The sequence below is a fragment of the Astyanax mexicanus genome, chromosome 1 (assembly GCF_023375975.1).
Source record: "Astyanax mexicanus isolate ESR-SI-001 chromosome 1, AstMex3_surface, whole genome shotgun sequence".
NCBI lineage: Eukaryota > Metazoa > Chordata > Actinopteri > Characiformes > Acestrorhamphidae > Astyanax > Astyanax mexicanus.
In genome coordinates, this window is record NC_064408.1 from 58,157,934 (window position 1) to 58,181,873 (window position 23,940).

Consider the following 23,940-nt stretch of genomic DNA (forward strand, 5'->3'; position numbering starts at 1 on the left):
TTGTGGCATATGTGAAAAAAAGACTGAACTCGTCATATCCTTTCATTGAAATATACTGGGTTTATTTAACAGTGCGCGGTACACACATAAACAGCATTGTAATTAAACATTATGACATGTAAGCCATCATTGGTCAAAAGTGGTAAAACACCAAAACATTGCAGGACAGTCAAAAGCAATTTCACTGTTGCATTAGACACTGTACAGTACAAGGACCAAAAGCTTCACAGAAGAGAAAGGAGAAAAACACCATGTTGTTTGTTACAACATGTAAAGTACCAAGACCTACAGACTAAATATGAATTATTCAAACATTTAATGACTGTTATCGGTGGAATACTAGAGGGTAAAGTGGAGAGAAGTACACTGTAAAGATGATGAAATACTGTGCTAAAGAAACCATGTGGTCTTCAGGCGTTTTCCTTGGAGTTACAAAACACAGAAGGCAGGCTGGATGATGATAATCTCTGAGTTTATATTAAAGCGTTAAAATGGAAAAAACAGCAGTTTTCCTATAAGAAGTACTGATTTAATATATATATATATGTTGATATACACTGATGTCCCAATGAAGATTGTGCAAATACAATGATTAAGTCAACAAACCTGAGAGGATGATTACTTGTGATAATGAATTGCCCACAGTGATATGTTTTGTACTACTGTTCGGCCAACGGTATAAATTGTGATTAAATTGAACACGCTTATGATGTGATGGCACCTTACAGGCAGGACACGGGCATGAACAGACACTAAACTGATAATGTCCTAGACCTACCCATGCATTGTTACATCTAGCTTTACACAATTGGTCTTTTAGTGCCAGTTGAATCTGCTTAGAGCACACATACTCGCTCAGTCTCAGAGTGAAATCACATTATAAACTTTTATGGCTTTTATGAAAGTACTGGCATATAAGTTAAACCAAGGACATTGACATCAGCAGACCGGAAACACACAGGTTAACTAACATTTCTGTCATCAACAAATTCAGTGATGTTACGATAAACAAGTATGCACAAAAATGAGATATTTTGTAGTGTTTGTTACATCAGAAGTCAGTATGTTGCTGCAGTAAATACACTGTTTTTAAAAATAGATGATAATGTTTTGGTACAGAGAAGAAAAGAGGGCCAAGTTGAGGTGGCTTGCTGTAGCAGATTAAATAAGAAGTTGTTTTAAACTTCAGTAACAGCTGTAGGCTTAACTTACAGCAGCTACAAATCACAAACACAATCCTGGGTTCACTCGTGTGCACACTCTAGACCAGATCAACCATAATGAATGTGGAATCTGTGCTAATACCACTCCTTTCTTCCCTCACTACATGGCTAAGTTGTTGGTGATGGCAGTTTCTTTGCAGCTTGCCTGAATTTGCCCTTGTAGGTAAGCTGTGCTGAGATAGTTTAAACCCACATGTTCATGTGGTGACTGAGCCTTTTCTGGACATTTAATATTCCTTAAGTTAAGCTTTGACAACCATTTAAGAACAAATGAACACTACAAACCAGCTGGAGCTGAGGGACAGTTCTGAACTGTTCTAAAATCCTAAAAGCTCCCAAAACTTGTGTTCCCCTACAAGTTTAGATGCTACTTACAGAATATTATTTCCCTGGAGGTGACAAACTCACAATAGACAGTGTGGAAGCTAATTCTCTCTCTACGAAAGGTGAACTTTCCTCCCTGTTCTCAGCTTTCCTCCCAAAGGTGCAAAACAAAAGAATAGCCGGCTCAGTTTTCCCTCAGAGCGTAATGAGATCGGCAGACAGAAGCTGTGCGCAACAGTGAGGTCACCTTCACTAAAGAACACTGCAGCACTGCATCTGCAGCACACACACACACATACCGAAGTGTAGATAGGTGGTGGAGTTGCACAACACATTTCCACTACCAAACATAACCAATACAGCCGCAGAACAGAGACTTATTAAAGAGATTCAACTACATATGGAACAAAACACCTGGAGGACACAACAAAACCAAGAACCCCAAAACAACGAGAGGAGTTTGCCTTCAGTTCCAATCAGAAAATAGTTTACCCCTTTTTGTTCTGTGTTTTTATTCCCACTCCAAGGGAGGAAAGCATGGAGAGTTGATATTTAACACTTAACCACACAGGGTCATATCAGTAACCCCAGGCTCAAGAAAAGAACACGTCTTCTCGCAGCCAGCAGAGGGTGCTGTTCCGTCCAAATCTTCAGGCTCTGGCAAACAGTGAGGCTGGGAGGGTGAAAAACACTGCCAGAAGGATGAGAGGTTGGACAGCCTGTGTGTCCCTTCCTCCCGTACTTTGGTTTGTGCCGCCTCTCTGCTTGGCAAGTTCCAGCTCTAGCGCTTGATCACCACCTGCTCGTAGGCACCAGCACCAACCCTGCAGCACAACAGATATTCAGGTGAAACACATCAAGTGTCATGGCATGTCAGTGAAAATCTAATTTATCTAAAGTAAAATCTAATTCAGGAAAAGACAGATAACAGAATTATAAACAGCTTATTATTTTGCTTATTAGTTTGTCCTTTTTCCGAATGGACGTAATCTGCAATGGGATTGATATGCTCATTTTACCTGCGAGAAGCTCAATGAAGTGTCTCCAATGGAGTTTAAATACCCTTAATGTTGTAGTGTTTACCCTTCTCTAACAAGCCCATCGCTGAACATTACTACAGATCACTGAACATACCTTGCCGGCAGATGGTGACTGCCAAGGGCTGTGCTCCCTCCAGGACCCACAAACAAACGAAGACCCTCCTCTGAAACACAGCATAAAACACTGCATTTGATTTTCAGCTCTTTAAGATTTTATTAAACAACAAGCACAGTTCACACACACACACACACACAAAAATAATCCTCAGAACGGTTAGAGGGTTTGGTTGCCATGGTTACCTTCAGCACTGGAGTCAAGCAGGCTGTGGGTGAAGTCCTGGCTCTGCAAAATCTTCTCCACCACGTCGTCGGCATCCACTCGCGTGGCATCCATCCGTTTTAACTGAGACTCCATCGAGTCCTGCTTCACTGGGTACCTGCAGCAGGACATAAACCTCGGTCATGACTGTGAAATTATCAGCAATTGTACTAAAACTATATAAGCTTGATTTCCTGGACATGCATTAAACCTACTCAATTTACGTTTTCATACCAAATCTTAACTTAAAATATTGTGTATTTTAGTAATAGGCTTACTCACTGTCTGAGAAACCACCCCATATTGTGCAGTGTGTGCATTAGTGTGTGAGATTTTGTTTATAAAATGATTAGTTGTACAAACAGAAAACAATATTTTATTATATTTTATAAAATTGATTAAAACTTTTCTATCAAAAGTACAAAGAGTCGGCCTGTACACAGAGGCCGCATTTATCTTAATAGCATCAATTTATTGCTTTTGATTCCCATCACTATAAAAAAGTGCTATCCTAAAGCTACAGTGCTGATCTGGCAGCTTAGCAAACAGCAGGTACAAACAATGCTACATTACTGACCTACTAGAGGCTCGATCAGGTGTGCCCGGGTGTTCAGGCCGAGAGGCACAAGCCCCAGAAGCAACAGCAGGGGGTGCTGTGGTGCTGTGGTTCTCCTCACTGGGCTCAGGGATGCTGGCGATGCCTGTGGAGGCGCTGCCCACTGAGGTGTTCCTCCTGTGGGAGAACTCTGACAGGCTGGAGGAGCGCGAGTGGCCCGTGCTGTAGCCTGAAAGAGGAAGGCATACAGGTCACAAAACAGGCAAACAAGAGACATTCAATCATATATATACTACATATTTTATTTATATTTAATATTATACTGCATATTACACATCAACTCCTCCGTTATCATCTAGAAAGGACATTCATTTCCAAATATGGAAATAAAAAGATCATCACAACCTGAAACTTGTAAAGAAACTACAACAGAGTGTAATGTAGTTGACTAATCAACGTATCCGTGTTTCTCAGAGTGAGAAGAATAAGTGTAGAAAGACGTTAAAATAAATGCCCACTAAAGTGCTGTTTACTGATTGACCGAATACACCAGTTTTACTAAAAACAACAGCATTGATGTACTGTACATATGTACATTTAATCCCTATTTTAGCATTAAGTGAGTAATCCAGGCCTGCACATTTGTTTCTAAATAAACTACCAACCTCTGCCATTCAGCAGGGGAGAACCAGTCAACACCTACATGCTCCATTTTATTGTTTTTATATGCGTCAAGCTAGTGGAGTCGAGAGAGAGAGAAGGCTTCACTGCATGTGCTCATAGTAAAGGAGAGAAAAGCCTTCCACCCACCTACACACATTACATTCAAACGGAAGCATGCACTGCCACTAGCTCTCTTTTAAGTCTTTTTCTTTTCAGAGGATTGAATTAAACCTAATGCTTCCAAATCAGCCCTACTCTTGTTTTTTTTCAGGGTAGAAATGGCTCTTACCCTCCTTTAATGCCTATCTGAGACTAACGTGCGAAATACATCTAATCTAATCTGAAAGCTTCGAATGTCGACTGAGTGCTGTCTCTACCCAGCAGGCACTGGAGGAAGCCTCGTTATCAAATCAGCTTTGTAATCAGGGACATTTGATCTGGTCTCCAGACTGCTGTCTAATTGCCTGAAATTTCAGATAGTTAGGGATTAGTGATGATGGAGGAAAAGAAGCACAGATGAGCACAAGCACAGACACACAAATGAACACACATTTAGTTCATGTCCAGCAAGAGACCCATGTTATTCACATGCATCAATCATTTTAAACTTTAAGGGTCGGTTTCCTGGACAGGGATCAAGCCTAGTCGTAGACTAAAAAACATTTGAAATGCTTTATAGTCCAAGACAAAGCTTAATCCCTGTCTGCAAAACTGCCCCTCAAATCATCTCAATCCCACAACAGTGACGTTTAAAAGGAAGACAAAACAGACCAGGAAAAAGCAACAAAACACCATTGAAAGCCTACCTGATACTTTGGACTGCTGACTAGCATAGCTAGAGGTTCGAGAATGACCAAACACTCCTAGCTCCTCTGGCAGAGAGCCACACTTGCCTGGCGTTTCTGTGAACAACAAGGGGTTCCAATCAGACACTCGCACCCTTGACCCTGGTCTGGAGCTCTACAATTATAGTTCATGCAATTTTAGAACATTAAAAAAGGCTGTGCCACAAGGAAAAGTCTCCACTAAACATAGATTACTTTAATTAGGATTAGAATGATTTTTGTAAGTTGATGGTTCAGAAACAGAAAAATTAGTGGCAGGAAATAAGCGATTCAAATATGCACTGCAGTTCTCTGAGCCAGCCATAAAGCTGAATTGCAGATACTTCATTTATTACTGTAAAATAGAGGTCTGCACTCCCGCGGGAGTCCTGTGGGACCCGTCAGAATATGTTGCGGCGCGGGACAGAACTAAATTGTTGTTGGCGGGAGCGGGAGTTGAATTGATAAATAGTTAAGAAATTTGTAATAAAAACGCTATGATTCCCATGCAGGGAAAACCCTCAAGAAACACACACACACGCACCAATGGGAGATTTTCAGCATCTCCAATTCACCTGATGGCATGTGTAGGGTTGCAACGGTATGAGATTTTCACGGTATGATAACCGTCTCAGAAAATACCGCGGTATCACGGTTATCACGGTATCACAGTTTGTTACATATATTATTAAACTGACCCTTAAAGAAATTACAACAAAGGTTTTTTTGTTCAATTAACTATTTATTGTAGAAACCTGGAACAACTATATAGATAATGTCTCCTTAAAAAAAAAAAACTGTACACCATTAGGTGAAGGAAACCAGGTTTTTCCACTACTCTTAAGATCATTAAGGGTGTATATAATTATATATATATATATATATATATATATATATATATATATATATACACACACACACACACACACACACACACACACACACACAAACACACGTGTCACACATTACATGTCCTCTAAGAAGTAAAGATCCTGTGTTTAAACTATTCAGTACAATTATTTAAGTTTAAATTATTTAATATCTGATAAACTGAGCCTGGGTCAGTGTCTGATCAACAACTGTTGTAAACGTCCGTTTTACTGCCAAGTTGGTATATAACCAGATAGAGGGGATTTATTTCTGAGTCTGGTTTTAACACATGAAAAACAGGCACGTCAGAATTTGAAAATTAACGCATGTAAATGAATGGCGTCTTTCACATCCAGTCCGGCGAGCACCTTTACACGGACACGTGAATCCATCGTAGCACGCACTTCACGCCTGTACCTGCGTGCCCAAATTTCGGATAACTCAGCGCTTTTGCGGGCGCTTACCGCATGGGTTGTGCACGACTACAAAGAGATTTTATTTATGTTCAGATTAAAATTATAAACTAAACACATACTTTGCGCTGCACGGCGGGGTGGTGTTCTTGGAGATGGGGGAACAGGTTTGACGTATGTCCACCTTTAGCTGTGACTTTACGGCCACATTGATTATAAATCGGATAACCATCCTCGGGTGCGTTCGGCGGGTCTCTGAAATAGTCCCACACTGCTGATTTTAGTTTAGCCTTTTTTTAGGCGGACGGAGATTTGTTTATTCTGATGCTCTTTCTGCTGTTCTCACCGCTGTGTGCTGAGCAGCTGAAGCGGAGCAGAGTTGCGCATGCGCGGGTGAGTTTCTCCGCTGGCTTGCGTTTTACCGGTAATAAGCAAACACACACGGTATGATAACCGTGCATTTTAATACCATGGTATACCGTGAAACCGGTTACCGCTGCAACCCTAGGCATGTGTTTGGACTGTGGTAAGAAACGTGACAGTACTATTCAGCACTGAATTGCTGTTTTAATAAACACAAAAGTAAATTTGAAGCACTAACTGTAATTAACTGAATTAAATACTAATATCTTAAAAACATTAAAAACAACAATTCTGTCATTGTTATACATATTAATACGCAGAGAGTCAATATACAGCTCTGGAAAAAAAAAAAAAAAACAGAGACCACTTAAAAACTATATGTTTCTTTGATTTTACCAAAATGAAAACCTCTGGAATATAATCAAGAGAAAAATGGATTATTACAGCCATCAAACCAAACTGAACTGCTTTTGCACCAGGAGTAGCATAAAGTTATCCAAAAGAAGTATGTAGGACTGGCGGAGGAAGGTTGCAAGGAGAAAGCCACTGCTCCTTAAAAAGAACATGCTGCTTGTCTGTAGTTTGCTAAAGGTCACATGGACAAACCACAAGGCTATAAACTGAATAAAACTGAATATCAAGAGAAGGTCGGTCATGCACCAAGACAACAAGCACACAAGTCATTCTACCAAAGAATGGTTCAAGAAGAATAAAGTTAATGTTTCAGAATGGCCAAGTTAATGACCTGACCTTGATCTGTTCAAAATCTTGTGGAATGACCTGAAGTGAGCAGTTAATTTGAGAAAACCCACAATCATCTCAAAGTCAAGGGGGGAATGAGCTAAAATTACCTCAACAAATAAATAAATGATCAAGTATGATATTTTTGTCTAATTTATTTAACTGGGTTCTCTTTATCTACTTTAAGGACAGATTTTTAAGTACAATCTGATGATGTTTTAAGTCATTTTTATGCAGAAATATATACACTTTACAAACCTTCAAGCACCACGGAATAATGCAAAGGTGTAGCAAACTTTACTTAAGTCTAGAAGAAGACTAAAATGGCCCTGAAAGTGTAAATATTCTGGAAAAGCATTTTATTGCTATGCAGATTTTTTTTTTTTTACACTTGAAACACTTTATTCATGGTTTTTGTGGTTCAGTACATATTATTCTAATATGGAAATTAGCATCAGTCCAGACATTTTTTAAACATCACCAATCATTAAAAAACAAATGGCACAAACTTTATAGACCCGAAGTTGTACTTATGTCAGCAAAATCTTTTGGTGCCATTTCCAACAGCATCACTTTGCATTACTTTTAATCCATCTACCTGTGTTTTTACCAGTAAAGTAACATTTTGCAACACAAATTTAATCTTAAAGTAAATAAAATTAGTGGCTCAGGAATATCCTAAAGACTGGAAATACAATTATTGGATGTAAAAAAGAAAACAAAAGATTTCTACACGGTATCCTTATTTAGTGCAGAACCCTAACTGTACAATACAAGCTTCCTGCTACTTCATTTTGAGTATTAATAATAAGGCCATCATGTTTGACACACTTCCAAATGCCTATTTTCTCTGAACAAATGGCTCTGTTGATTAATTCATCAATCACCCCAGACTAAAAAGCTGTGCATAGTTTACAATGATTTCCTAGATCCAGTAGGTCAAGCTCTTTTTGGCTCAGATTGTCAATATGCTTAACTGTGTGGGGAAGTATGAGATTAGATTAGATTAGATTAGATAGATTCAATAGATGCCAACTACTGTCTGGAAGGAAAAAGCTCACGTGGTGCTCACTAGTCACAATCCTATCCTTGAGTTAGAGTAGTGAATAGACCCATGACCAGTTCCCGCTGAGTCTCTACAGCTGAATAATAGATGAAAGAATGCTGTTTTCAGAACCTCCAGAAAGGAAAAGTCACAGATCAGAGAGAGAGAAATAGAGGGGGAGGGAGAAATAGAGGGAGAGAGTGGGGGAGAAAGGTGCGGTGGGGTATCTTTTCATGTCCTTTCATTAGAGTGTGGTAGGCATCTGAAAACAAACAGGATACCTCCTTCTCTTGAGGCAGGCTGATTTGGGCACAGCACTAATCTAAAACACCCTGCTGATAGCATCTGATTAGGAGGCAGGGGTGGCTCATAATGATCAAAGCAAGCTAGTAATCAAAATCAGCACATCACTCCCCACGAAGCTGTGCTCAGACAGCAGATAAGAGGTACTTGAGAAAAAGCTGATGCCTGTCATTCTGTGGTTCATCCAGACTCAAGGCAGTGTGATTCTGCAGTATATTCTTCACCAAACGCCACAGGTGAACATACCTGAGAGGCAGAGGAATGGTTTCTGTGTGTCTCCTCCTCTCCGCTCTTCCAGTAGACTCTCAGAGTCTCCTTGGATCCCAATGACTGTCGCCGTGGACGGAGGCCTAGTAAGTAATGACGTGTAACAGGTTACAATTTACACTGATTAGCCAAATTAAAACCACAACTAAAAACATTTATCTGCTTACATTTGCATATAGTGTATTCAATTTCAGCCAGGGAGAGGATATATGGATTCTAATGCAGCTAATAAAGAAAATCGTAGCTTTGCTATGGCTATTGGTTATTTGGTTATTCTCAGTACTGGGAAATTCCGCGTTCTACAATTGGTATTGTAGTAATTTTGCTGCTGCTGACTGGCAACATGTAGTCACTGCAGGTAATCCACAGGCTTATTTCTGCTCCATATAACAAGCTTTTTATTATAACTGAAAAAGTCTCTACTGTTGTATATGTGTTATTTTTAAAAAAAGAAAGAAAAAAGAGAGGGCAAAACAACTTAATGATACTATAACAGCCATAGAGCTTTTACTGTATTTAAAAGCAAGAGCATCATCTTTAGAAATGTGTCCAAACGCCGCTATTCATTAGAAGAAAAATCCCCTCTTCATCATAAATCAACAACAGTTACAGGTTACAAACTTATAAAATTTAACTTTTTGTAAAAATCATTCATATCAATTAAGAACTGTATTTCTGTCTGAAACTGGCACAAGCTATTATACATGATTGACTAATAGCTAAGCTTCAAATTGAGTCTTTAGACTCAAGTAAAAAAATTGTAAAAAAGAGAATAAAAATATGATTAAACATAGAAAATAATGCATGATTATTCTTACTATTCACTGCACTTCAAAAATAGATGCTTTTATAGATATTTTTGGTCTTTCTGGAACATGTTTTAGTATGATTAGATGTTTTGTGCAATTGCAGGACCTTTAAACTTTTACTGTAAAACTGAAAAAGTGTTTTATTGCAAAAACCAAGTTTGCCCTTAATACAAAAGAGATCACAACAAGGATTTACAGAATAAACACTCAACAAGTTTGTTCTAAGTGACAATCAAGAAATGGTTCAATAGCAGGTTGGTTGTTTATGTTTACACATAGTCAGATTCATGGTTCTCTGGTGAAAGGCTCCCAGTTGCAGTCTGACTCAAGGCTGAAGAGACACTAGTATCAGGACATGAAAACTAAAATTGCATTTGGCTGGCAGGCTGAACATAGCCTTAGACATGAATACTAAGCATCAACCCTCAGCTACATCCCACGCAAGAACTGTCACAGGTTTTTGCATTCAGGTGCAGTCACAGTATGTGCCTCAGTGTGTGTGTGTGTGTGTGTATGTTGTGTGTGTGAGCTTTTTCTCTCACAGAGTAAGCAAATCAGGTTGCAGAGCCACAGCTCCCCAGAGCTCTCATTTACTACACTTTCCAACACAAAAACCTGTATTTATGTAGTTGAATTTTTCACTTTAGAATGGCCTTTTTTTTCAAGTGTCCTTATAATAACAATATAACACATATATCACACCTAAAAACACGTTAGATTTGCGGAACAGTCTTTAACCTTGTGAACAATAACAGCAACATGGCGCACTGAACCTCTCCAGAGGACCTGACCCTAAATGCTAAATCTGGGACAACCACAAAGAGATTTTAAAGACATCAGAATGTAGTTGATGGAAAATAGACCTCTGCCTTTAAAACTAAATTCACATAACCTTATTGACTGTATATTAGACAATCACAGAATCCTCTGACACTCACGTTTTGAAGCATGGGTCTCCAGACATGAGCTGGGTACTGATGACCACCTGAAACGAAAGATAAAAGGGGAAAAAGTTGTGTTGGCCTGTTTTTCTTTTATTTCCCACAAAAATATCCATGACGTCAAAGAGTCTAGAAAACTCAAGAACAAATCAATGTGTTTTCTAAATTAAAACTAAGGTCAGTTAAATAAAGAAACTAGACCTGTTTTGGTGGCTTGCGGTCTGTACCTTAAGGATCGAATTGTCCTGCCTGGTGTTCTTGGTGTCGTAGCCCTCCAGCAGACACCGGCGTGTGGTGCTCCCTGAGCCTGCAAACTCAGCCAGGTTCAGATCAGCAAAGCCCAGCTGAATCCCAACAAGAGAAAGAGTGCTGATTCAGAATTCATACTTTAATAAGTGTGATTATCTGGATACAGGGAAGCTGATTGTGGATCAGCAATCTTACTGCTGTGATGTGTGTTGCAATTCAAAAGAGCTAGAAATTCACAAAGAAATTGTACATGCTTTTAACTGAACGTTCTGGCTGTGGAGTCCACAAGTGAAGATCTGAATATGATAATGGATAAATAAATACTCAGATGATCTGTTTTTAATCTGTATAGAATGTGCTATTTGTGGAAGGCAATAACATTAAAAATAAAATTTAATCTCTGTAAAAACTGGCTTAAATCAATGTTGTTATGTAAATTGAGCCAGATTCACAAACCACAGTGGTACGTGCGCTTTAAAATGCAAATCGTGCAGCACAGTGAGGAACTTTTATTTATGAGAGTGACCAGCAAGAAACTCTTTCTGGTGCAGTACTGAGTAAAAATAGCACTGCCACAAACAAAATACTGTACTATGACATGTTCCACTTGCTTCAAATGTAATCAGTATCTTCAATGTTTGTGTTAATCTTTGATTTACTGTAAGTGAACACATGCATATGTGAATGTTTAATTAACATTTACCTTTGCGTACGTCTTTCCGCCTTTCAGCTCCTGAAAGAAATCGAGTTAACTTCATTAGTTACACTTTAAAATTTAACAACTACCAGATCACACATTAGCTGATGTGCAAATGTACCTTTCTGACAGAAACGCGACACACACACGGATCGAGGACTCCTGTTCCAGCACTGGCACTCATTTTGCACGGGAATGAAAACTTCTTTCTCCAGTGCACACAGTTAGCCTGGACCATTTCTCTGCAAACAGACACATACAAGCTGTTGTCAGGTTTGGTTCCTCTAATGAAATGAAACACCCTCCTTATGCCCCTTAACACTCGCACATACACAGGCCTGACAGGCATCTCCCATGGCAGAAAGTCACAGTTAGTGCGTAATCCAGATCCATGCAAGCAGAAATCACTAGTGTCCAGCCAGTGACTTCTCAGTAAAGTTAATCCTAGACAATCTAATACCAGATCAGAGAGACGTCAATGATCTCAGCCAGTTGTGAGCATATTCATTTAAGCCGAATGACTGAGAGCTTGGAGTCTAGGGACAGTTTTTGTAATTAGAATACATTTTCTTTTCTGAATATTCTCTTATATGCTGCTCCTTAAAGGGATGTTTGTTTCTCAAAATGTATGTTACAACGTCATTAATTTCTTTATTACTATATTGCAAAGCATAGTAACACTCACATTTCTTTACATAAATGTAATTTTATTAGAGACTGGGTAATTCTTTCATTAATTCCACATTTGTGGCACAGCTACTTATCTAGTCAATATAAGCTAAGACAAGGAGCTAGCCTTGTCTTAGCCTTGTTGTTTCTCTAATACTACAGCCCAAAGCTTCTTTATATTATAGAAATGATAATCATATAATGAGAGGTCTAGCAGATGATCTAGCATGTTTGTTTGTTTGGCACTGTTAACCATTACAGGCAGGACAGAATTAGATTTTTAGAATAAATAAATTGTTGCAGTTATACTCAGGTTTGTAGCTTGTTGGCTGTTTGGTGAAGTTACAGTTCCCTGCTATGTGCCTTGTACATGAAACATGATTACAAGGAAAATAGATGGACCTCATGATCTTGACTATACATTGGTTGGTGCACTTCACTTCTCTTTTTCTCATGTTTACACAGTCTCTAGGATAGAAAAAGAGCAGATTTTTCCCCCTGAGAATACATTTAACTAAAGCAGCAACACGCATAACTGAAAGTATTGCAACATATGTTCTGACCCCACCTGTAATTTGGAGGTTAAACACAAGCAAGCAAGGAACAAAAATGTGTATGTATGTGTGTGTGAGAGAGGAGACTGAGGAGAAGGAGACAGGATCAGGCTAAATGTCCCAGATATCAGGGCACAGCACTGATGATAAATGTGTTCTAGCATATGTCTTCTTGTAAAACACACTTAAACTGGGCTGCTGGCTCAGATAAATGTTCCACCACCTCCACTGTGTGACACAGCCAAAGTGCTACATAACCAGGAAACTCCTATCCAGCTGGGAGAGTTAGCTACTTAACAAGGAATTTAACATGATCCAAGGCTTGCACAGTCTTTCAACTCTAATCCCATTATTCCCAGCAGGCTGAGAACAGAATTTACAGTGGGTAAACCCACAGCCAGTGCTTAGTCCAAATGAGCCTCAGGCACTTAATCAGCAAAGCAGCGATAATGCCCAAATACAGCAGAACTTCCACAACCATCCAGCTGTTATAGGAACATAATAAACACATGGGCCAACACTGCAAAAAAAATACATGACACATCAATTCTTTTTTTTTCTTTTTTCTTTTTTTAAGAAAAAGGAACCAATATAATGCACTTCCATTTACCAGCTGAATAAGTCTTTACTGGTCCTGTTCTGTTAAATTCACAAATCTTCATCACGTCCTTATATCAGGTTTAAAGGGTACCAACATCTTTCCTGGCCTTGGCTGCAACACTCCCTTGCAGTCTGCAGTAACAGTATGAGCAATGTAGACACAGTAATATGAGCCCAACTCTGCCGAGAATGAGGATGGTTCATTTATGGATGCTGACAGGCATCATTTACGAGCAGTAGAAGTTGGATGGGCTGGGTCAAGGCTTAAAAAACATATATTTTCCTTATTGTCACTCACCAAATCAAATTAGGATGATAATAATTTGCTATGATACACTATAATCCTTTTTATATTAGTGCTATAACAACTCATGGTTAATTTTTATGGAGTGACAAAAAGTATTTTTTTGGATGAATTATTTCACCCTGATTAGTCACACAGTAGTCAGCTGCTAATGGCTTATTTGAGTCATGCTGGCCACAGAGAGAACAGATATTTCTGTTGTTTAAATGCTTCCATTATCTAAACAGAAAGCAAAGCTTACTGCCAATATTTACTCATTTGAGGCTTTATCGCTGCTCTTGTGGATACACCTACTCTGCTGAGTGGCAAAACAATATGTGCTAAATTTCAGTACATACAAAATATTTTTAAGTGATCACATGAAAGACAAGGTTTGGGTAAGACTGCATTTGATCAGAAAAGTTTTGAAGTTGAACTTTAAAATGACTTACATTATTAGATGGAGCTCCATATCATGTAGTTCAGGACATACATGAGCACCATGCTTAAGAAGGGGGCTGGTTATATACAGGGACCTATTCTACTTTTAACACTATACAATCTGTCTGTAAAAAAAGAGTGCATCTTAAATTCTTCTATTAGAAAACATCCATTTGGACACACTCTACAGACAAAACATGTAATGCTGAAAACAAGATTGTGGAGAAACAGACAGAACATGCACAGAGTCACTGTCAAACAACGAAGCTGTTGGTCTGATTTCCATATTTGGAATATATGCTGTTGCCATGGTGAACTCAGTGGAGCCAATGGGAGCAACGCTGTCGTTCTCCAAGTTCCTCTCCTCTGCACTTGACTCATCGTTGGCTGACATACTTCAGTGTTTTCACCAACATAGCTCTTCTTCAAACAGTTCTAATAAGGAGCGTGCAATAGCCAGGGGGGAAAAGAGTCCCCAAAAAAGAATCTGGGACACGCTGCCATCTGCGAAATCGTGAGAGCCATCACAGTGTCTCATGAAATAACAATTGTTATGCCCTAGCCTTGGTACATGAAGGGTTAAGGGATCTTCACAGTCTGTGAAGTGTTTGATGTATTGTGAGAGCAGAAGCTATCACGCAGTATTTTGACAGGCCACTTTCTCCGTCTGGCACATGAGTGATTGATTGAGGTAAAGCTTTCATAACTGAGAGCTCCTTCTTTTCTTTTGCAAAGAGAGCATGACAAAAAGGCACATGCTGGCTGGACATTATTTCATGCTCTTTACAGAAAGACACACTCAAAAAGGTAGTGTGTGTGAGTGTCATTAAAGAAAGAAAGTAATCCTTTTGGTGGCCACTATTACTAAGATGATTCTTGAATTTATACAATTTGGAAAATGGCTTTTTTTTTACTTTTACTTTCAGACAGTAGTATGAAACTAAGGTACTGACATTTGCTCTAAACACTTCAATCATTTTGCATGCATCTCATGTAGGGCTACAACTAATGAACATTTTGTAGTCGATAAATCTAATGGTTATGACCCTAGCTTTCTCTGTCACTTTCAAACAACAGAAACAGCTGAACAAGGGAATGAAATGCTGTTCAAATGTCCAGAACATTGCTGCTGAACAAGTGCTGCTGTTTAGTGAAGAAATATGTGTTTGGGCACACTTGGTGTTGCAGGCTGAGTTGTGTGTAAACTGTGTAATATGAGTGAGCAATTACTATTCTTCCATTGTGTTTCTGTCCCTAGTACTTTGTGTAGTGTTACAAATAAATGATTAGTCGACAATTAACATTTGGAGTCGACAAATTATATAGACTATTCGTTACAGACCTAATTTCTTGACAATCCTCTGTTTATCTTTTAAGGATACTGTTGTACCAAATTATGATTACAATCACCTGATGACATCATATATTTGAAATCAGGTTGTTAATTAATTTTGATTATTTATATAATTACTAGCCTTAAACTGTCCAATTTGGATTGTGCAGCATGCCTAAATGGATATGAATGTATACACAATTATATTATATTATGGGCAAAAAAATAACTATCTGCTTGTTTTTTTGCCCATCGTTCATCTTATCAGCTTCACTGAGCACATAGGAGCACTTTGTAAAGACTGGAGTCCCTATGCTTCTCTCCATTTGTTATCCCCCTTTCACTCTGTTCTTTAATGTACAGGACCCCATAGGACCATTCTGGTGGATCACTTTCAGTCCTGCAGTGTTTAATAGGTGAAAAGCAAGTGGTGGAGAAGCTAGCAGGTAAAATACACTGGTTCCTGGCTTCTCTGGAGTCAAACACACACACGACACACTCCGTGCAGGGTAGAAGATGTGTTTAACAGCACAAAGTCCACATCGCATCTCAACATTACTGTCCGGACAACTTAGGATAGGCACATCAGACCTGAGGCCATGCTACAGCTAGCTCACCGTCCTGCACAGAGAACTACAACTCCAGCGCATATGCACATGGTGGTGGTGTGTTAGTGTGTGTTGCAATGGTATACGTGGATCCTACACCGCATTGCAAAATATCCAACATGGGACAACATCTTGTGATCACTGAGGTGTGATCACAGGACTAGAGGTGATAAAAGCTGGACTAAAGCTGATAGCAGTGTCTAATACAGAGGACAGTGAGTAGACAGAGTGTTTAAAAACTCCAGTAGCACTGCTGTGTCACAACTACTTATACCAACACAACACACACTAACACACCACCATCATGTCAGTGTCACTGCAGTACAGAGATTAACCTGCCACCCAAATACTACCTGCACTGTGGTGTTCCTGTGTGTTCTTGACCAGAACAGAGTGAAACGAGGATATTTAAGTATGCAGAGAAACATGTACATATAACATATAAAGAACACTCAAAGGGAATGCAAGAAAAACTACAATTTCGCACTTTTTGCTAATGATTATTTTTCTGATGTTTATTATTTAATTTTACTGTACAATTGTCTGTTATTTTAATGTGTCTATCTGTTATCATTTTATGTCCTAAATGTGTGAACATCAGCAACAAATGGTAAGTCTCTATTCCATTTACAATTAGAATAAGTGCTCTTGAATGATTTCCTAGGCCAGTGCTGTGGAAAATTAGCAACGTAGAGGCAAATTTGTTACTGTTGTCATGTCCAGAAATCTTCCACCGTTCAATTTCACGGATGATGATTTCTGATTAAGTGCATAACTTCAATTTCTAAAAGATTTTTTGGTTTGTTTTGTTTTTTTAATTCACACTGTCAAAACAATGTAGGGATGTAGGTAAATACAATACAAAGCCTTGTCAGAGCCAGCTTATGAGTTCATTGAGGTCATTTATGAGGTCATTAATATGTAGTTTTGTTTCCTGTGTTTGGACCTAGGCCCGTCACAATCACTACATCATCAACTTATCAGAAAATATATATTGGGATTACCTTGATATTTTTTGTACAGCTCATTAATGCCCACTAGGTTTTTGGCTGCTGCATTCAACCATTTAGCAAAATGTCTGTGGACTCCAATACAGATAAAAGTATACGTTCAGAGTGACTGACTTTAGCAACCACCTTAGTAACCTTAGCAGCACTTTAGTAACATGACTTATAGTATACCAATGCCTTAGCAACAAGCTTGCAACCCCTTGGTAACCATCTCATATACCATAGCAACACCTTAGCAACCAGCTTGCAACATCTTACCAACCATCACAAATATCAGAGCAACACTGCTGTGCAACACTTGAGTTGCAATCACTCAATGCTTCCCAGTTCATCTTACCTGGTAATTTTTTTTTTATCTGACTGTCATTCTGCCAGCCCTGACTGTCATTGGCTCATTGTTCTTTGTGAGAGCTGAGATGTGGACTGAAATGATCATTGTTCTTTGTCGGTGCTGTTAGTGAGCAGTGTAATTCAGGTTTGTCACACAAGCCTCTGATTTTAAAACTGAATGTTAGGCTGGTTCTGTGCTGCAAGACAGAGGTGCAGACCTCTACAATACGTTTTGTCGTATTGTGAAATATTTTCTTATCATATAGACTTATCATGGCATATCGAAAATACCATCCATGTTAAACTCCTTTAACACATTTCATTACAAAGAATTTGATAAATCCAGTTAAATTACATGAAATAAAATCACTCTGAGAATTGAATTGTGGGCATCTGTTGACACTAATGAATTCTGATTCTGATTGTGTATCAAGACAAATACTGTGCAACAATATTTAACAACAAATGCCTTCATGTCACCAAGATTAACTGTCTGTACTTTAACTGTCAGTTTTTCATGGGGCACTAACTGTCCGACTGTTAAACTGATGTTTTAATAACATAATAAAATAACTACTGCACAGGATGTCTGTAGTGTTGACAGTTACTTTACATTATGGGGAAAAAATATGATGCTGCATCCTGTTCCAATGACCACTCCCCCTTCTCTGCTTACACAACACACTGACTTCATACAAACTCAGTGAGTAGATCTAAAAATGTTCCTGTTGGACCTGAGCATTTACTACACATGAGAAAAAGTTACAAGGCACTTCTCAGTATTCTCTAAAATCTATAATTTAGCTGCTACACATCAGAACACAATAAACATAATCATTCAACTGCTTTATGTGAATCAGGATGATAAGATGTGTCTCTGGTCTTGAAAAGGCTATATGCAAACACAATATGCAATGAAAGACCTGCTATCTGAGCTTATAAACTGTTCAGTGGGTATTCTGAGATGATCTTATCATAAATGTATCTGTTCTGTCAAGCCGCCTACATAACATTTCAACTCTAGTCCCTTTATTTGGTAACTTTTTATTTAATTTTAGACATACAACTAATAAAAAATGTATTTTAGCAAAATTTACTTTGCCAGAATCATACAAGGAGAAACTTATTGTATAGCTAATGGTTAACTACAGCAAAATCTTAAGATATTGTAAATGACCTTAAGACATTTTAAAGTTTTAACTGATGTCAAGTGTCTTTCCTAAAACCATTACAGAAAAGATGAACTGCTACAGTTTGGTAATGATTCACTTTTTTTTGCCAAACCGAAAAGTGAATCATTTAAACACTCCAATGTCTAAAATATGCTGCCTAGGCTAGGCTTAATAACTACACATTACATCTGCGTCATTCAAAGCAGACCATTTATTTCATAACTACTCTAAAGGCATTGGTCATCTTGTTGCCTGAGGATCCCCTCCTACAAAACACCAAACAGAGGGAGAACCTCAGTGACTCATCAGAGTGTGTAGTGCTGCTGGAAAACTGCTGAACCAACTTCGCCCACTGTTAAGACAACCCAGCACAACCCTCCTGTCTGATGTATCCACTATCATAACAAAAATTAACAAAGAATTAGTTTATAACTTAAGAATTACACAGTTCAAGCTTGTTGATCATGCTGTTTATAATCACCTGTTCAAAGATTATACAGGAAATAAATCTAAAATCATAACTTTTAACCACGCTGTCAATAAAAGTGAAAGATTTTATCTAAAAGCTACAATAAAAGTGAAAGATTTTATCTAAAAGCTACAATAAAAGTGAAAGATTTTATCTAATAGCTAATCCACTAAGGCCATTCTTTATGAACTCCAACATCCATTTAACAGGTCTGCTGATGTTCCTGCTTTGCAGATCACTAGAGCCAGCACGAAATTCACTAAATTTATCTTGACTTTCCTTTTTTTTTTTTTTTTTAAGTATTTAATGGCTGACGACACTCCATGGTCAGATGTTATTGATTTCAGAGACAAGTCAAAGTCCCTCATTGATGTCTGTGAAGGTCTTACTGGCACATATTTATTGATTTCTGATCAACAATCCAGCCTCTTCACATATCCTGTGAAAAAATAAAAAATATTACACAATCTAGTGACCTATGGATTCAGTAGGTTGTCCTAAAAATGCATTTTTGTATGATTTAGGATTGTAGGCCTGTTTACATATTAACACATGATGCTATTTTCCTTTTAATGCCCTTATTGTTTAGAACAGTAAAGTGAGCTAATACACAAACAGAGATTCTTTTTTTAGATTAGTTGATTAGTCAACAATTATTTCTGCCATATGCTTCATCTCTAAAAACAACAGAAACAGCTGAACATGAGATTTAAAAACATTTAAATGTCTATATGATGTTTAATCGTGGAGAGTACTGATATTTAACTAAGTTGAGTGTAAACTGTACCCATCTCCCATTGTGCTCCTGTCCCCAATACTTAGTGTCAAGGGCGTAGGAGCGGGTTTGATATTGGGGGGGACACTTTTGCTAATGCACCAAAGCCCATATAGTTTCTTAGAACAACATTTAAGGAATTACTTTTAATCACAAATAATCCCTTTTTTCTGTACTCTGTTTATTATTAGTTACATCCAAGTAAAGGTGACTTTACAACCGCCATGTTACTCCACATTACATTTAAACAAATATGCGTGAAATGTCTGAATTATATACATATATGACAAAAACTGATCAGTTATCATCTGCGCTTTTAGTTGTTTCTACTGAAAGCACTTCTTATGATGGTGTCCTTTTTTGAAAAAAGAATGTAACTTTACGTTTCATAGAGATTTTTGACAGAAGTTAATATAAATATTAGACTAAAGAAAAAAACATTTGGATTCGCCTGGAATCCCTCTATTTACTCAGGATTTAGTCTTACTGTGAACTACAAATAAACAGAAGTCAGGTTAGAGCAGTGTTTATCAACCCTGTTCCTACACATTCTACTGCATATCCCCACTGCCTACTCTGCTTTAAAGTCACTTAATAAAGTAAGTGGAGGTATGATGTGTCTAATACACTGCTGACATACATAATGAAAAGGATTTAAACAGGTAGACGCAGTAAAGGACTGTTTATTAGCTAATCGGTTGGATCTGGTAGAAAACACACAATTTTAGGGCAGAGATCAGGGTTAATAAACTGCTTTAAACTACCAACATAAAGTACTGTACTAAATTCTGACTATCCACTACATCTGGCTTCTAGCTAACTATTTTTTTCGTTTACTATAGCTTACAGTAAGTCCTGCAATCCTAAATTAATAAACACAATTTGAAAATGAAATAGTGATTAGCTGATCAGGGCAAGCTGAACATAACATATATGTTTTTTTTAAGCCTTGACTCCCTGTCTAGCTAATTCCAAAGTTAAGCTAACTGACTAACACAGCTGCAGTTTATTATCACACGGTGGGTTTAATCTGTGTGTTTTGATTTGGAGAGTCTTTTTAACCAGCTATCAGAAATAATCTCAACACAGGTCACATGGTTAGCTCCGTTACCTCTTAGAAAAATCGCCGTATATCCAGATTTACTTCAACACCAGCTGATGCTGGACACCGCTTCTAAATCTCACAGCGAGGGGGAGGGGCTTCTCCTCCACCAGCACGCTAACTCTTCTCGCAAGACCAGCGAGCTGATTGGCTGTTTCTCCTGAAAGGCGGGACTTTCTCCCTGAACCGGCACCGTGATTGGTTTCCCAGCGCTTAGCGGTCGGTCTCTTCATTAACAGTACGACTGAGCTGAGCGAAACTATTTCATTTTTGGGGGGGACAAATCCACCTGTTTCTAATATTGGGTGGGACATGTCCCACCCATCCCCCCCGGTTCCTACGCCAATGCTTAGTGTAATGTGGTACTGTTACAAATGATCGATTAGTCGACAATGAAATTTTTATAATCGACATTGTCGATAATATCGGCTAATCGTTGCAGCCCTATAGACAACTAATATTGCCTAGTACTAATTATTACATAGAGACACTGCAATAACTATAAACTTTCTGAAAATTGGGTTAAACTATTAGCTAGCTTGTATATAAACTTGATTGATGCAGGTTAAACAGATAACCTTACACTAGCGTTAAAACTTCAGCAGGAGTAGCACTACAGTAAACACAGTATTAGGTCGTGTTACCAGGATAAACGCTGTGTTTAGGTAGGGGCTAGTTTAGCTAACGTGTGATCCACTACCCCGCTCTCTTTAAGGCTCATCTCTCCACCAGTAATTCGGGTGTTGAGGCAGTTAGTAACTGCAGTAGAAGGTCAGTGAGAGAGCCGGGTGGTGGTGGTGGTGTTAGAGCTGCCCTGGGTGTTGTGTTTATCGGGTCTGTTATGAGTGAGGGTAGCTGGGTGCTATGTGGGTGTAAACAGCGCATCGTTACCGTGAAGACTCCTCGGAGAATCCTCCGTCGAGCAGCCGGACTTTACAGAACAGCACTCCGTTGACGAAGGGCACGGAGGAGAGCTCGTCCAGCTGGAAGTCTACTCTAAACTTGAATTTCTTCTTTTTCATCATGGTGAAGGCGGTCTCACAGTCCTCCTCTCCTGCAGTCGTAGAGCGGCACTCTGGTCTTCATGTTGATCAGGCGGGGAGCGGGGGAGGCTGGAGGAGCTACAGCGGGGCGAGCGCCTCCACTCACAGGGACACACCGCCGCACAGAGACCCTGAACCGCTCCCTAACCGATCCCGGAGTGACCGCGAGATCGAGAGAGCGAGACGGAGAGCCCGTGTCCGTGAGCCTGCGCTCAGTGTTCACACCAGCCCTGCGTGTGCTTTATTACCGTGTCATAGCCAGTGGACGACCAGAGGGGGAAGCGCCAGTGCGCATGCGCCAACCCCACTCACTCACCCACTCAGTGTTCAGTGTCAATCAGTGTTCAGTGTGTATCTATCTATGCTAATTAATACATATTAACCTGATTCATCTTTCAAGTAGTTTTTTTATTATTATAAAACTCAAAAAACCCTTAGGTTTTATTACTGCTCTTTTTCAAAAGCACTGCAGATCAAACTCCAGCAGCTGCAAACTGTTTACACACATTATAAACTCTCTCTTTTTCTCTCTCTCTGGTGAAGATTGACAGGTTTCTGAAGTGATTAGGGTGTATTCGGTAGTTTCCTGAACAGTACTGTGTTCATTGGTCATTTTCAGGCAGGTTGACTCATAAGACGTGTAAAACTGTGGGTGTTGGTCATCGGGTGCTCAGGTGTGAACAGAAGGCGTAGGGAACCAAAACAGAGAAGCTGGGTCTGTTTCCATGCGGGTCTCGGGGAGGCAGAAGTTCGTCCTCTTGCTGTCCTTCTCAGACTCTGGTTTTAGTGTTTACATGTACATAAAGTACGGTCGTTTATTTAATCACATGATAAAACTATAAAATACGGTCTTAAACATAAACATGGACACAAGCCCGACTTTCTCCTGTTTTTAATAAGCATTTAAATTACCTTTACCACAATTGCTCTATTAAATCAAGTTACCACAAACACGTCCAAAATAGCCCATTAGCTGTCCATGGAAGTCCAAAACAAACGTGTAATCTGCTCGTTAAAAAATAATAAATCCAACTACCAACTAAGCTGTGAACGACACATTCCTGAAAATTAATATGCCCGATCGCGTATGGCTGTGTGCAAAGCCACAGGAGCTGTGGCAAGTGTCTTTGCTAAGCGGCATGTATCCGTTTCTGAATGGCAGATGCCGCTAGCGAGCGCCGCTGGCCAGTAGCGTTTGTGGCCAGTGCCACTTCTGAAAGGCAGGTGCCAGTAGGTGTCACTTCCTGTTGCCAGTTGCCGTTTGAGGATCAAACCCCCTCTCTCTTATTTAGACATCTGAATGTTAACACTGACCTCTGCTGGAGATCTGATTATGTTACACAAACTAGACCAATGTTTCACTTATCAGAGTTACACTACCCAAATACCCAAACACAAATAACAGGGTGGTTTGATCTAACTGAATTGTGTTTTCTCAAATACACAAAAACATTGTGTTACAAAACACAACCAAAAGCAGTGCAATCTAACACAAAAAATTAACATGACTTAACACCTGAACAAATTAAATGACTTAACAGTAATTTATGTAGATTATGCTCTATGAACATACTGTATATATATTGATCATGCCAAATTAGTTTTATACATTTATCCAACTAAACTGATAGATAAATATTAATATAACATCTATTTCAACAACTACCATCTTTACAAACAATGACAGCGTAATCTTGTATCAGTGTGAGTGATCACTGCAGCATTCAAGAACAGCCTCACACAGCAAAAGAGTAAACTGTAACTTGCTCTCACAGAATCCAGGAGTCCAAAAAAGTACACCTTTCTACAAATTACATTTAACCAGACAGGGTAAGGTAGCCTGAGTGAAAATAATTACACAGTGATGATAAATGAGGAGGAAGACATATATAGCTTTAAACTAG

General features: G+C 38.9%; 1 protein-coding gene across 2 annotated transcripts; it reads right to left on the minus strand.

The window, feature by feature from the left end:
• Positions 1-37: 37 nt before the first annotated feature.
• fam102bb (family with sequence similarity 102 member Bb) lies at positions 38-22,326 on the minus strand. 2 transcript variants are annotated; one of them, XM_007245440.4, is made up of 11 exons: positions 21,885-22,326; positions 11,769-11,889; positions 11,654-11,683; positions 10,929-11,045; positions 10,699-10,745; positions 8,931-9,034; positions 4,932-5,027; positions 3,484-3,691; positions 2,888-3,024; positions 2,682-2,751; positions 38-2,371 (listed from the first exon to the last, which is right to left on the minus strand). In XM_007245440.4, the coding sequence occupies exons 1-11, from the start codon at positions 22,016-22,018 to the stop codon at positions 2,329-2,331; spliced, it is 1,107 nt and encodes a 368-aa protein (XP_007245502.2). In that variant the 5' UTR covers positions 22,019-22,326; the 3' UTR covers positions 38-2,328. The 2 variants fall into 2 exon arrangements, with proteins under 2 accessions (XP_007245502.2, XP_007245503.2); XM_007245441.4 differs by lacking the exon at positions 4,932-5,027.
• Positions 22,327-23,940: the final 1,614 nt, after the last annotated feature.

Bases quoted from the DNA above. Each gene is read 5' to 3' on its own strand.
- fam102bb (XM_007245440.4), bottom strand. From the start codon at position 22,018: ATGATGAAAAAGAAGAAATTCAAGTTTAGAGTAGACTTCCAGCTGGAC. The intron at 11,890-21,884 runs GTAACGATGCGC...GTCTGTTTGCAG, and splicing joins TTCTCCGAGGAGTCTTCACG to AGAAATGGTCCAGGCTAACT. The intron at 3,692-4,931 runs GTAGGCTTTCAA...TTCCTCTTTCAG, and splicing joins TCAGCAGTCCAAAGTATCAG to GCTACAGCACGGGCCACTCG.